Source organism: Heterocephalus glaber, unplaced genomic scaffold (assembly GCF_053883595.1).
Source record: "Heterocephalus glaber isolate CG9 unplaced genomic scaffold, H.glaber_assembly_v1.0 deba00001523, whole genome shotgun sequence".
Lineage (NCBI taxonomy): Eukaryota > Metazoa > Chordata > Mammalia > Rodentia > Bathyergidae > Heterocephalus > Heterocephalus glaber.
Genome location: NW_028258327.1, coordinates 31,578,110 through 31,594,107, shown reverse-complemented (window position 1 = coordinate 31,594,107; position 15,998 = coordinate 31,578,110). Strand labels below are relative to the sequence as shown.

The 15,998-nt window shown below is 44.4% G+C and overlaps 1 protein-coding gene across 2 annotated transcripts in view; it reads right to left on the bottom strand.

Moving 5' to 3' along the window:
- Slc22a3 (solute carrier family 22 member 3) overlaps positions 1-13,516 on the bottom strand; it is a 144,253-nt gene extending 130,737 nt beyond the window's left edge. Inside the window, exon 1 of one of the 2 annotated variants that reach the window (XM_013067165.3) lies at positions 12,458-13,516. In XM_013067165.3, the coding sequence (XP_012922619.1) occupies positions 12,458-12,889 (432 nt within the window). In that variant the 5' untranslated portion in view covers positions 12,890-13,516. The remainder of the gene's footprint in view (positions 1-12,457) is intronic. The other variant, XM_004869002.4, reaches the window with a different exon arrangement.
- Between the last annotated feature and the right edge of the window lie 2,482 nt (positions 13,517-15,998).

The window sequence follows — 15,998 nt, the reverse complement described above, 5'->3', positions numbered from 1 at the left end:
AGGGGGCCGGGAGGGGCAGCTGACATTATTTGAAGCCCCCAAATTTCATCTAGACCCCCTAAGTGATGTAATTTTACCAGAACTACTTTAAGATACTTAAATGCTTGCTTTGTAGGTTAAATGAAAGCTTAATGCTTAAGTATTAATATCAGGTAGATAATTGAGGCAAAGGTATGCGAGTGGGTGGGCTCCTGAAACTTCAGTTCATTCTCTATGTTGCTGTCTCAATTGTCAGTGCCCAGCAGTCATTGTCACAAGAGAAAGTCAGAGCCCCACAGGTCACTTAGCTATCTCCTTTCCCCTATAACAGTCCTACAAGAGTGCTCACCTGTCTCACAGCCTGGAGTGACAACAGAATAAGCACCTACATCTCTGAAGTCCAGGCTTCTGCCCACCTGCCTCCACCTGAGAGTTCCCATCTCATGCATGGAATATGGAGGTCCCCTCCTTGACTCTCTACAGGGCACTAGGAAGGGTGCTCACTGGCCCCAGAGGGACCCTGACCCTCGTCCAGTCTCATCTCCTGAAGCACAGTGAGTCCACCAAGAAGAGAAGCCGAGGAAAGGGAAGAGGTCATTTTCCTGTCAGAGACCTGGACCTCCACGTTTCAGATTAGCTTCATCCTGAGACATCTTCCCACCCTCGAACAGAGAGGGCAATCATGAGTTCAGGGTCAGGAACCAAATACATCAGGGGCCTGAACACTGACTTGGCTGTAGAGTGGTACAGAGGGAAGAACTTCGGGTTAGCTGACAATGAACTACTTCACTTAAAGAAGTGAGGAGAGGTGACTCCCTCTCCTGCCCCATCACACACAGGTAATCCCGTGACAGGGGGGCTGAGTTGGAGACCTGTATTCTTCCCACCTCAGCATCAGCTTGCTGACTAGGCAGACTAAGATCCAGGCTTTAGGAGGAACTACCCAACAACAGTCCCCATGCTTCTTCCCTCATTTTCGTTTTTAACTTCCCTCAACATAGTCTCAAAGTTAAAGAGCCAAATCAGTATACCTTGGGGCTGTACTACCCACAACTAAAACTACTGCACAGTATATACATCAGAATCTTAAAAATTGTACTCACCTACTTGCTTTGAAACCCCTAAACCTCATCCCTCATGGTTTTCCTCTACGGTTACACAAGTACAAGCCCTAATGTAATTTGTTGTATTACAAACAAAGGGAGGAAAATCAAGAGAACAGTAGGGTTTTTTTGTTTTTTGTTTTGGTACCAGGGACTATTGAACTCAGGACCTTGTGCTTGCCAAGCAGGTGCCGTGCCACTGAGCTACATCCCGGCCCCTCAGTAGTCTTTTAAAAGCCAGTTTCTCATCTCTCATCTAGATGAGAGTTAGCCATCACTTGACACATTCACCAGGCATTTATCATCTTTAGAAGCTACATCAAGAACTTTGACTTTACCTCCGAGAATAGAAATAAACTCCCTTCTTGGTTATGGTGAAAGGGGGCGGGGGGAGAAGCATGTTGGAAAGGTTTTGCTTTGCTTGAAATTAGGTAGAGTCTGTCCTGATTCTAGCATTGCAGGGTTCAAGGCTGTGCCTGGCACTGGGTGCCTCTTGGTGTCTAGCCCCACACTTGCACCCAGCTACCCCTGCAGCAGGCTCTGCAGACTACACAGGCACCAGAGCAAAACTGATACAACTGAGAAAAGCCTCTTCTGCAGAACAGACATCAGCACATAAAAATGATGGCACCAAAGAGCATGAGCTGGGAATTTAGCTCAGTGGTTTCACTGCCTGCTGTGCAAGCGCAAGGACCCAAGTTCGATCTCCGGTACCAAAAAAACCCAAAAAACAAAAAAAGAGCCAACAGTTCCATCCTTCCTGGCCTTTTCTGTTTCTCGTCACATTCTCCATATTAGGCTACTGCAGGTGACACCATCTATGTGCATAGAGGCCAATGGGATACAATTGGCCCTCTCCCTGGCCCAGAGTCCTGTGGGGGCAGATTTTGCAGGACCCTCATTCCCTGCAGATCTGCCACAACTTGACAGACATCTAAGGAGAAGGGAGACATGCCTATTTGGCATTGTGAGTCACTAAGAAATAGCACTGAGCCAGATGTGGTGGTGTGTGCCTGTAATCTCAGCACTCTGAAGGCTGAGGCAGGAGGACTGCAAGTTCAAGCCCAGCCTGGGGTACTTAGCAACGTGGCAAGACTCTATCTCAAAATAAAGAATAAAAAGGGCTCAATGAGAAGGCCTTGGGTTCAGTCCTCAGTATTTCAAAGAAGAAACAGAAGAGGAAGAGGAGGAAGAAGAAGAGGAGGCACTGTTTCGAGAAAGGGGCTTTTGTCAAGTCTGTGACAGTCAATTTCAGGGCTGGCCTGAATGTGGTTAGAAAGAGGTTAAATTTGTCACACAGTCATTTTCTCATCCACTGATGAATCTAATTGCAAATATCTACTAATTCTACACCAAGCATTGGAGGACAGTGAGTCTGTCCTCTGGGCACTCAGAGTCTGATGAGGGAGGCAGCCACTCACACCATCAGCACATTAGGGTGGTTAGGCAGAGAGAGGAAACCAAACCTAGCCCCAGGGTGGAGGTGGGAGTTCGGGAAGGAATTTGGGGCCTAAGAAACACTAAAAAACGTCTTAAACTAAGAAAGGTCTTTTGAGAAATGGAGAGGGAATGTGTGGGGGCCCAAGGTAGGACAGGCTGGCATTTGGGGCTGACAGCCACATCCTGCAGGAAGAGGCACCCCCAGAGGTACAGACTGTGGGCAGGCAGGATCATGCGTGGCCTGGATTCCAAAGCAGAGGAGCTTCCTAAACATGCCGGCTTCCCTTCTGTTTTATCGGGTAGGCTCATGATCTTTGCCTACCAGGAAACACACCAAAATGTATTAGTCAGGATAGGCTAACAGTTAAAAGCTATAATAAAAAACTCCCTTCCCAAAGCTCAGTGGTTTAACATAAGAGATTGTTTTTGATTGACAGTCCCACAGTCTCATGCAGACTAACTGGTGAGGAGGGGTGAAGAGGGGAAACTGATCTTTCTCCATCCAAGGACTTCATCCTTTAGGTCTGCAGCTATGTCCAAACTGCCTCCTCCCCTTTTCTCCCTTTTTTTTTTTGACTGATTGTCTTAGATTGCACATGAGATATAGAATATAAATGATGTACGTAAGTAACAAAATTTTTTGTTATGGGGGAGGTGGGCCACATATTGGACACAGCTGCTACGGTTTCAGGGTCCTCTGTTGGCTGGTGCAGGAAGAAAGGAAGTGGCGGGGTGGGGGTGGGGGTTACAACAAGAAATCTAACTATGGCTTTGGCTCTTACAGTGTCACATGACACTTGCCCCAGTGTCATTAACCAGATCTCAGACATATGACCCCCACAGGCTGCAAGGGAAGCTAGAAAATGTGACCTAGCTGTGTGTTCTTGAGGGAAAGCATTGGAATGCTCTGTCTTAAGGACAAATTAATGGCCAAGATATCTTTATTTTATATTTAAGGCAAATGTATGAGTGCTTTATTATATTAGGCCAGGGTCAGAAAACTCTAGCCCCAGAGTCAAATACAGCCCACAGCTTGTTTCTTCTCCCACCCCAGGCTCCTACTGAGTTTCAGTCTTTCCATGGTCACAAGAACAATTATTTTGAGCCACACTGATGGCCAGCCTCAAAGATAGCCACTTAGCTTGCATACACCAGAGCAATCATTCAGGCAGACATTAGCTCACCCATCTGGAGCTAAGGAGCCTGGGGCTTAGGGAACTGCTGTGATTTGCCCTTCAAACTGATAGACAAAGAAGCTAGGATTGAGGCCAGGTCCTTCTGACCCCAGAAGACACTGTTCTTTCTACTCCACTAAAGTGCTCATTCCAAGAATCTTTAACCTGCAGATCAAAAAGTGTAGACATGAATATTGGTATAGGGAAAATAAATATAACTCCCAACCTGCTAGATATGATATGCCAAGTTCCTGGTCCGAAAAATCGAAGAATGAATTCCAAGGAACAACATAGGTTAAGAGTAGGAAAATTTTATTGAGAGATAGCTCCTGAGCGACAGGAGGGGACCAGAAAGTGGGTTGCCAACAAGCCCACTCCTCAAAGGAAGTTTTAGAGAGCAAAATCACGAGGTGGGTACAATGTGGGTCAATATTATGATCAACCAATAAGATTAGAAGTATACCCACTTAGGTAATATTGATCCAATGGGGAAGCAGGTCACGTAGCAAGTGTATGTGGAAAGATCAAAGACCTTTTTAGGAAGGGATGGATTAGGAGATCTTGGTCACCCACCTGGATGATTGATGACTATCTAGAATTTAGTAGATCAGGTGATATCATGCATCTTATCCCCTGGGGAGTTATGTAGGCCTGGTGTTATACTTTGTGTCTAGATGTCCCCTGAGAGCCTCATGTGTTCATAGGATTTTTCAGAGGTGACTGAATCTAGAGTGTGTGATGCTGGCATTAAGGGTGTGTAATTACTAAATCAGTCCACTGATTGGTTTGGCACTGCCATATCCTGGTAGTCTGGACAAGATAAAAGGGGCAGAAAGATGCTGTTAAGGTCCCTTGTCGCTTTTGCTACCTTCTGGCTGCCATGAACTGTTTCTCCTCTGTAAGGCCTGTCTGCCATGCCACCCTACCTTGGAGCCGGGTGATTATGGACTGAAACCTCTAAAAACTGTGAGCTAAATAAACCTTCCCTCTTTAACTTTGGGTATCAGGTATTTTGTCTTAGCAACGAGAGAAAAATAACTAACACACCTGGTCATTCCATCTTTATGCTGGCCTCCAACAGATACGGCTTCAGCCACAGTTGTTATGTGTTGTCATCCTCTTCGCTGACTCTCAAGGGCCTAGCCCTGTATGACTGCCTATAATATTTTTACCTAATTTAGCTATCTATAATAATACTACATCTGTTGGATGTCCCATTTGGTTGTGCCCCTCTGCCTTTGCCCAAAGCTTTCTCCAGATTTTTCCAAGATTCTCACAGATTGTCACTCAGCTTTGGGTCTCCTACCCCAATCAATTACAGAATTTTACTATCTGTTGGACATCTCTGGGGAGCTTAAAGTTTTCCAGAAACAAGCAGAAGCACTTCACGAGATAAGATCTGGGTCTCTTTCCTTGAGATAAAGGGATAATGCACCCATCCCAGAGCCTGTGGGATGGGTCTGCAGAATTGGCACTTCTGTTCCAGTCAGGATATTCTCATCACACTCCTCAGTAAGAAGCCCCAGTATGTCTCCTTGGGAGGTCCATGGACTGCCTGCATGGGCCCTAGTGGATGTAAAAAAGGAAGATTTCTAAACCCACCCCTCATCTTGGATTCCAAACTCTGTGGGCAGGACCCAGGAATGCACAGCAACCAGTGTTCCAGGGACACTTAATGGCTCAAGAGAAAAAGATGATAAAAACAACGAAATGTGAGAACCCTACATCCCTTTTCTCATATTCTTGCCTTGGGCTCCTCCCTGTCCTCTGAGACTGAGCTCAAGGTCAATGTGGATTCTGCCCTGGTTCAACTCATAGAGCCATCATGATATGTACCCCTCCACCACACCCACCACCACACTTGACACCTTATGTCTCAGCACAGTCTTCCACACCAAGCCTTGAGTTGATTAGAGAAAAAAATCTCACTCATTTTTGTATCTCCAATTTAGCCGAGTGCCTGACGTACAATAAACGCCAATAAATTTCCACTGAGCTATTATAGATAATCCAAAACATCAGCTGTTAGAGAGAAGCAGAAGATGCTCTCACACATTCTCCTAATGAAACTCCTTTTTGTGCACAGTTTCCTTGATGTTCCGGAGTTCAAAAACACTACCGTATGTATTTGTTTGTCCATCCTACTGCCAAGACTGAAGAGCAGATATACAATGGGGTAATTTCATTCATTAGTTACTCCATTAAATGTTTTACTTCATTAAAAAATACTAAACTATTGAATCATTTTTACCATCAGCAGAAAGCAAAGGGCATAAAATACAACTTTTGTTGAATACTGGATGTTTCAGGAAGTAAAGGAAACCACATACCTCTAATAAAAGCAAACAACAAATTTCGTTGTTCTAGGTTAGGCCAGGCAGTCTGGAAGGGCAACAGGATTTCAGGTCAGTGCTGTCCCCAAGATCCCAAAGAGGGAAGAGTAAATCCTTGCTGGAGACAGCAAGGTCTCCCACAGAGAGGGCCAGTTACCCCAGAGTTCACAATCAACACACACTAAATAATCATGAAACTACAAACAGTAGACTTAGAATGCCAAGGAAGTCAAATGGTTACCAGATGCAAAATACAGAGTAATCATGGATGAAACACTTGAGGAAACTGCTCACAAAAGTGAGTAAGAAATAAGAGTCTACCAATAAATGACCAGGTATATGTGAAAAATAACAAATATAATTTTAATTTAAAAATTTTTAAATAAAAAGTTCTAACTTTTGTTAAAATAAAGATCTCTTTGGGTTCATTAAATAGCAGATTTCCCACTGTTAAATAGAAACTGATCTGGAAGAATGACCTGAAAAAAATATCTAGATCATACCAATAGAATAGAAATGGAAAATGTGAGATAAAGTTAGAAAGGAAAGAAAAAGAAGATCCAACTTATGTTTAATTAGAGTCTCAAAAGGAAAGATTACAGAAAGGCAACACTGAAGGCAAAACAGTTTAGAATTTAAAAAAAAAATAAAGTCCACAGTTAGAGAAAACATATTAATTCACTCAACATATATTTATTGTCTACTACATGGCACATATTTTTAGAGGCAATGTAATTTTTTTGAAAAAGCAAAAAGTGAACAAAAACAGCAACAACAAAAACCAAAAACTTTACCCAGAAACAACTTAGAGAAAAGCGTATCACCTACCATGGTAAGACAGTCAGACTGATAACAGACTTCAAAGAAACAAAACAAAAGCTACATGACATATCCTCTTCAAAGAACAGAGGGAAAATAACTGGCAACACAGAACTATTTTCCTAGCAAAACTGTCAAGAATAAGAGTGGAAGATATTTTCATATAAACAAAAACTAAAAAACATTTATCACCTAGAGATACACACTAAAGACATTGATTTACTTCAAAAGGATGGAGCAGGGGTGAGATACTATTTGGAGTGATAAGCAAATACAGTATAAAAACAAACCTGGGTGTACATGAACTACATAAACACCACGAAGTAATAATAAAAGGACAGATCTAGAATATTGGCTACTAATATTTGTAAGACAGTAGGAAGTGTTTAATAATCTCCAGTGGTTTAGGAGGAAGTCAAAGTAATAAATCTAAGTTCTGTTAAGTAATCTTAGTAATAATTCCAAGAGTAATCACTAAAGCATTTGAAATAGAGGACCTAAATTTCAAACAAATAAAGAAATATAAACATGACAGAATATAAAAAATTCCTCTTTTAAAGGAAGAAAAAAGGATGACAAGCACAGAAAGGACAAGACAGGAAAAAAGAATGGCATAACAAGTACAAATCTATTAATTGAAGAATTTAAGGTGACTGCATGCACCAGTTTAAAGTGGTATTATGGTTTGGATCTTAGATGTGCCCCAAAGGCCTATGTGCTGAAGGCTTAGTCACCAGCCTGGCACGACTGGGAAGTAATGGACTATATGAGAGGTGAGGGCTAGTGGGAGGAAATTGGGCCACAGGGGACGTGGCCTTGAGGGGGATATCGGAACCCCCAGCCTCTCCTCTCTCTTTTGGTTTCCCAATACCATTATGTGAACAGCTTCTTTCTCCATAACATTCTGCATTGCCACAGACCCAAAGCAACAGGGCCAACCAACCATGGACTGAAACCTCTAAAACCATGAGCCAATCTTTTCTCCCTATAAATTGATTATCTCAGGTATTTTGTCACAGCAATGGAAAGCTAACAGAAGAAGACTAAGCACATTAGAAAAAAGCAAAATCAAATTGCATACATTTTATGAGGGTCATACCATTAAAACAAAATTTTAAAGTCAAGGATAGCAAAAATGTTCCACGTAAGCATTACTCCCCCACACCAAAAGCCAGAATGGTCTATATTAATATCAGACAAAATACATCATGGATTTTAGTTAGAATCCTGTAGTATAATAAAAAGTTCATATCAAATAGTGTTTCTGGTGTGAGAAACTGGAAGTATAAATAAGGGTCAAAAGTAATAATAGACATTGTGAAATAGGAAGAAAAGGTCCAAAGGGGAAGGGCAAGTGGGAGGGGTAGGGGAAAGGAAAGAAGGGAATGGAATTAATATGAGAAAATGAAAAAATGGAAACAAAGTCTTTGTAAATAGGGAGGGATGGAGGGGTTGAAGGGAGGGAAGGGGAATGGGAAAAAATAAGAACCAAGATAGATTATGTAAAGGTACAAATTTCCAATGATGAAAGTCATTATATTGGATACCTAAAATGTACCAATAAAATTAATTTTTAAAAAAGTTCAATTCACTCAAGATTTTTTTTAAATTCTAAATTTGTATGTATAGACTTCCAGTAAATTTGCCTCTTATATGTAAGACCATAAAGCAAATTTCAATAAAACTCAAAAAAAAAGTATCATACAAACCACCTTCTCTGACCACACCACAGTTAGATAAAAAGCCAACAACAAAAAGATTTTAAAAACCAGCATACATTTGAAATTTAAAACAAAACCTCCAAATAAATCATTGGTCAAAGAAAAAATAATAACAGAAATTTAAAACACCAAGAACAGAAAAATAATAATGCATTTCAAAACATGTTGAAAAAAAGCAAAACATGTTGAGATGCAGCCAAAGAAGTTCAGCAAATTTATAGCTTTAAGTGTTTACAGTAGAAAGAAAGAAAGCCTGGAATAATTGAACATCCAATTTAAACAGGAAAAGCACACCTAGTATAACTCCAAACAATTAGAACAATAAAGAGAAAGAATTAATGAAACAGAAAACAGTGTCATAGTTGGGTATTTGAAACAATAATGCAAGACATTCTAATAGTGAGATTAATTCAGGGGGAAAGGGAAGGAACAAATGCTATTAGAAATAAAAAGAATACAAAAGCACGTTGTTTCTAAAGTGCCCACAGCAAATCAGAGACCACCCAGACTAGAAATTGGGCCTGGCTAACTCCCCTGTCAGCAATTACAAGAGTGTAATTACATGCCTAACAAATCCTCAGTGAGGACAGGGTGAAAGTGGCACCAAAATAGAGGAGGGACACACCAGGTTGGCCTATCCCTTGGAACAGAAGTGCAGGAAGCAAAGCAGAGATACATAAAGGGTGTAGACAACTTTCTTCAAAAGAATAGCCATGTCTCTCAAATTGACCTTCCTTTAATTCTAGAAGAATTATGTAGAAAGGAAAAAGCCATTGTGATTCAGTCAATTTTTAAAGGTTCTCTGAAGCCTGTGAGAGATGAGGGAGAAGCTCTTTTTTTTTTTTTTTTTTGAACTAGTTTACTAGAAAACATTAAAAATTCTAACCTCAATCTTAAAAGGCTCTCCCTGGGCAGTGAATTCAAACTTCAGAGGGTAGGGCTCCAACTCTGCATTACATCCTGTTTTATTCTGACCAATGTCAAACAACCAGATAAAGCTGAGACTTGGAGTTAGGTCTATGTTGAGGAAGTTCAACATAGGAGAGAAATCCACTGCAGTGACTTGAGCAGGAGACACAAGTGGGAAGCTGGCTTGAAACAGCCCTACACTTGGCCTTAGCTCCTGGAAATTACTTCCAGTTGTAAGGTGGATGAGAGCTAAGTGATCATCTTGCAACATTTACATCAAGAAGAGAGAGAACCATTCCCACCAAATGAAGGCACAGCCTGTCCAGCTGCCTGCCTGGCTGACTGTGGTTCCCAACACCACCAAATGAAATAAAATAGCATTGGCCATAGGATCACTAAAAGCAAATTAGATACAAAGGTTCAACAGGTTTTCTGTAAGTTATACAGTGTGAGGGATCTGTGTGTCATGTTTCACAGGGTTGTTTGAGAGACACAGGGCACACTGGAGGAAAGGGGCACAGATGTATGATCAAGACCCTGGGTGTTAATCCAATTTGGCTAAAGGCATGAGACCCTGGCAAGTCCTCTAACATTTCGCAACTCAGGTCTTCTGTAAAGTAAAACAATGATACTTTCCCACCATGTTGCAAGGATTAAGCCTAACAGCTACACAGAGGCATTCTGGAATCTGGGTAGTCTGTCCCCTTTGTAAATGCTCCCAATGTACCCTCTTTGCATGATTAATGTCTTAGACTTTGGGTCTATGGAAATACTTTGGGTTCATAATGTTAGTTAGCTGAAGGCAGAATATAGCTTCTTTCACCTCTCTGACAGAATCTCAAAGAACAAGAATGAACGGGTTGATATTTAGAACTGAAGACAACAAAATACTAGCCCTGAGAGAAAATGCATTATTTTGGATGGCTGAGCTTTCTGAATAGATAGAGTGTTTCCTTCTGAGTCAAAACATGCCAGACAAAACTATTTGGGATTTTAAAAAAGACATCTCTTGGGGCAGGGATTTAGCTCAGTGGGGCCACGTCTGCCTCAAAAGTGCAAGGTCCTGAGTTCAATCCCCGGTACCCAAAAGGAAAATAAATAAATAAATAAGAAATTTCTTTAACATATTTCAGAAACATTTCTGTGGCCTTAAGGAGTACATTCTGAATATCACCTTAGTTTTCCTTGAAGATATTTGGTCATTGTTCTAAGCACACTGAGCTATAACCAGCTGGTGACAGTGATAGCATTTAGTGTTGTCAAGGGCTTAATCCAATGCTTACATTTACAAATGAGAAACCTAAGCCCAGAGGGGTTAAATGACTTACCCAAGCCATACAGCTACCTGGAGACCATGACAGGACCCACAAATTTCCACCATTTCACACTGAATTTTAGAAGCCCCTGAACGTCAAAAGACCATCTTTATAGAACCCCAGAATGCTAGTGACCATGGCACCCCAGAATATTTCTTAAGTATCTGTTAGGGAATTAGTTTACATATTTTTATATCTTTCTTCTTTGTTAGCCAAAACATCACTCACGGAAACTACACTGTAATGGGTGTGCATTTTGCTTTTTTGTTGTTGCTTATTTGCAAATGTCTTTAAAAAATCAGGCTCTTCTTGTTGGTTCTAGAAGTAAGCTCTAAGCAGCCACCTAACAGGTACGCTCTGGGGAAGCACTGGGACAGTGTTCCCTCTAACCTAAGCCCTCGCCCTGTCCATTCAACTGTGAATCCCTAACACCGCAGCTTACACAGAGGTCCCCAGCCCACCCATGGACACAGAAACACACACATTGTCCAGCTGGGTGCCATGGATTTTATCCCTAGAGCACTAAGCATGGTGCCATCCACAGTGTGTTAACAACTAGAATCCATACAGCCTCAATGAGCTATTTGCCAACTCCAGAGGCAGGAGGTGACCGCACCAAAGGTCACCTCTGACAGCAGCAGAAAGGTACTCCTACCTCCTAACACAGGGTTTCCCCATCATCCAAGCAGATGATCAGAAAGTGTTTATGACAAAAAGCAAGGTAAAGACACGAAGTAGGTATTTTCTTTCTCAATTTATCTGAGTCCTTTCGATCATTTTTGTACAAATTAAGTTGAGCTACGACTGTTAACAAATCAATAAAACTATTCACGTGCAATCCACACAGACGCACACTACTTGCCCAGCAGGAACAGAGCCCTGAACCCAAGGGGGACAGAGACAACCCCACCTCCAAAGATGCTGCACACTAAATACTCCTAACCAAATGTGGGGACCGACCCCCGCACCCACTCCAGTCCTTGCCCCTCCTACTGCCTTTCTGTAATTTGTTATCAGGAAAAGCTCTACAAATATCTCGGCTTTCCCAACTTCTTTTGGATGTTGCTCTTTGCCCCACAGCAGTTTTACCAACCATTTCCCGGGAGAGCCTCGACCTTTATCCCTTGGCATAATCATTTGGGCTACTGCAAAAGCACTGGCCTTCAAAGATGGATTTACGCCTCTCCTTTACCCCTGGACCACAAGCCGTCCAAACCTGCGGACATCGCTCGCTCCAGAGGCAGAAGTTGAGTCTAGACCGATTACTTCCAATCATTGCGTCAACACATCTCAAAGACAAAGCGCATCGTTCTGCGTGCTTTGCTAGCCAGGTGTGCGCAAGAAGCATCTATAACTTTGCTCCTATGAAAGTTTTCCTTCACACTTGAAACAAAAGCACCTCCTAGTTAGCTTACTGGAGCGGGAAAAATAAATGAAAGGTCTTCCGGGTAGTTAAGATGCACTTCCGAATGTGGGGGTGAGCCTGGTCGGTCCCCAAAGGTAGCCAACAGGTCCGCGTCTCCACGGACCTTCCCTGGTGGCCAGCTTCTTACACTTGCCGAGTCCGACGGGAAACCTGAGCAGCGGCGTCTCCCGCGGCTTTCCCGGGTGAGAAGCCGGGCGCGCGGCGTTCCGGGCACAGAGCAGGCTGGCGCACCTTACCTCGGTGACGATGGTGGAGTGGGCCTGGGCGTAGCGCCAGCCGCCGTGGCACTGCACTAGGGGCGCAGAGCGGTTGGGGAAGGCGGCGAGCGGGTCGGCGCAGCTGAGTGCACCCACGGCGGCGCTGCTGTTGGCCGCCTCCAGGAGGTAGCGCTGGCAGCGGCCGTTGCCGCGGCGCTCGGGGGGCGCGGGGCCGCGGAGTGCGGGCGCCGTGCGGTTCCACTCCTCCTCCGGGCTCCAGCCGCAGCGCTCGGCCAGCGCCGCTGCGCTCGGCCCGCGGCACCAATAGTGCTCGGGCCAGCTGCCCAGGAAGACCACGCCGACGAAGAGGAAGGCGAAGGTGACGCCCGTCAGACACAGAAGCAGGAACACGCGCCGCTGGAAGCGCCCGAACTCGCCGGCCCTCTGCAGCGCCTCGTCGAAGGAGGGCATGGTGCGTCCTCCGCCCGCCGCCGGGCCTCCGAGTGACCCGCGGGAGGGCTGGCGGCTGCTCTTCACCAGCCGCCTCCCCCGCGCCGCCCGCCTCGCTCTCCCTGGCGCCGCGCCCTCACCCTCCGCTCCTCCTGCCCCCGCCTCCGTCCCGCGGGCGCCCTCCCTCCGCTGGCCCGGGGCACGGGTGCGAGCCCCCAGAGACAGCGACGCGGGAACAGGGCGGAGCGGGGACTGGGTCCGGGATCGCGGGTGACCGGCATTGCCTCTGGCCTGGCGCGGAGCTCCCTTCCGTCCCTTCCTGCAGCCTGCCCTGCGATCCGCTCCGGGTCAGGCTCCACAGGAAGAAAGTTCCAGGATCACCCAGCCGCTCTTGGGGCTCCTCGGACTCGGTCGGTCCGTGGTCTCGCGGGCAGCCCGAGAAGACAGGACGCGCGCGCCGAGGGTCTCAGGCCCGGACCCCGGAGACTCCCTCCAGTCTAAACTCTTCAGCCGCGCACGCGGGGCAGGGCTGCCAGCTCCCAAACCAGCTAATGTACCCACCTCATAGGGTCACTGTGAGTACTGAACAGTTCAATAGGTAGCAGCTAAAATACGGCAGAAAAGCGCACACGCACAGTGCACATTATAAGAGGCAGCTCTAACTACTGTCACTCTTGCTATGGAGTTCACACCAGGCTTGTGAGATTGGCTCAGGAATTACGGATACTGTGCAGGATAAAAACCCTGGTGGTGTGGGACACATGGTATGACTCATTAGATAATACTCATCACCCCCATGATGAGGATTTTTACCTGTCTGCTGGACTCCAGACTCAATCTGTCCTCCTCTACCAGCTCTCCTCCTGTGCTGTCTTTTGGGGTCACAATGTCCCTCCTGGCCCCAGATTCAGAATCTCAGTATCATCCCCAGCTCTGTCACTCGTCAGGCTTTCGCTCAAACATCGCCCAGGGAGGGAGGTCTCATCCCATCACCTCCACCTCCACCAGCATTACCACCACCTCCACCTCGCTCACGCACACACTCACAAGCACAGCCCCAGCTCCCTTTCCTGCCTTGTTTCCAAAGCCCTTACCATCAGCTAACATCTGTAAGTATTTATTCATTCTTTTATCCATAGTTTTAACTCATCCATCTTGTTTATTTATCTTATCTGTGTGTCTCTACTCCAACTCAGGTGCCATGAGGCAGGTTTGGACTGGTTCGCTTCTGTATTGCCTCCACCTAGAGCATTGCCTGGTACCCAGTGCATGCTCAGTAAATGCTTGGGCCATAAATGCAGGCTTTTTGAGCCCCCCACACACATACGTTCACACATGTCCCCTGCACTTTCTGTACCTCTACCACCTGTCAGTGCCCCCCAGTGCCTCCCAGCTGGCTGACTGCCCTGGACTGCCCTCAGGGTCTTGCCTATAGCCACTGCCTCACAGTTGGCTTTCCCTCAGAGCAGCTCAGAGATGCAGCCTTTCGCAACTTACCTTGTTTTCCTAATTAAACCTCATTTCTCACCTCACTTTCAAAGTCTAACCTGGGCCCCTCATCAAATTGTCACCTTGTGGACAGCCAAACAGAATTACTTGCTAATCCTCAAATTCTTGAATTTTCCTAAATCTGTGCCAGTGGACGTGAAGTTCCCTCTTCCTGGAATCTCATCTTCCCACCCCTGCCAGCTCACTCCAGCAAGGCCTGGTTCGGGTGCCAGCATCTCTCCTGGAAGCCTTTTCCCTGGCCCAGCCACTTTTTTTATTATTAGTAGTACATGTTTGCAGTATATAATGTGCATTCGTTGTATGGAGTTGGTGCATGTGCATAACACATCTTAATTCCTTTTTACATCTCCTTCCCCTCCCCTCCCTTACCCCTCCCTCCAGCTGCTGATCCCCTTCCCATCGGGCAAAGGTCTATACCTCTACTTCCTATTATCTTTTATTTTACTTTTTTATTTATAACGGGTTTCTCATGTAAGAGAAACCGTGCAATACTTAAGCTTGTGTGCCTGATTTATTTCATTTAACATTATGGTCTCAAGGTATATCCATTTCTGTACAGATGACTCAATCCTATTCTTCTTTATGGTGGAGTAGTATTCCATTGAGTATAAATACCATAATTTCTTTATCCATTCATCTGTTGATGGGCATATAGGCCATTTCCAAGATTTAGCTATTACGAATTTTGGTGCTATAAACATGGGTATGCATGTTTCACTGTAATATGATGACTTTTAACTCTTTCAGGAAGATACGTAGAAGAAGAATAGCTTGGTCAAATGGAATTTTTATTTTTTTATTTTTGAGGGCTCTCCATACTGATTTCCATAGTTGTTGTACCAGTGTACATCCCCACTAACAAAGTAAAAGACAGCCTCCCACCCCTGCAGCCTCACCAGCATTTGTTCATACGTCCAACCACTGTTACATAATGTAGCCTTTCACCCTACTCTTAACATACCAAAGCGTCTACTTACAGAATTTCTTTCCATTGTTATCCGTGTTGTGGTTGTCAGGTATTTCCATTTTTGCCTTAAAAAAAAAGTAATCTGAACATGTGGATGAGTAGATGGTGTTTATAAAGATACTAAGAACCCAGACTTTGGAGCTGGACCCACTGGGTTCAAAACACTGCTCTTTATTATTGAGTGACTGTGGGCAATTTATTTAGGTCTTCTCTGTAAAGCTCAGTAATGCCTCCACTCTTCAGCTTGGTACTGGAGATTGAACTTACAGCACTGAGCTATATCCTCCGAACTTTTTTTTTTTTGAAACAAGGTTTCATTAAATTGACTAGTCTGGGCTCAAACTTGCAATTTTCCTGCCTCAGCCTCTCAGACTGGCCTTCTCAATTTGAATGCAAATCACTTAGATCATTCCTTGAAACATGCATGCTATGTAAGTCAACTATTAATAGAGAGTGCTTTTTAAAACACCATCCACTTCTAGAATTAACAAGTGTCATCTTACTATTATTGCTGTTACAAAGTGGTACCACATCAGACATAATTGGAGTCTTCCTCCTTAGTCACTTTTTTCATTGCTGAAACAAGATACCTGTCACCCAGTTAAAGGAGGAGAGATTTAGTTTGGTCTACAGTTTGTAGAGGTTTCAGTTTAT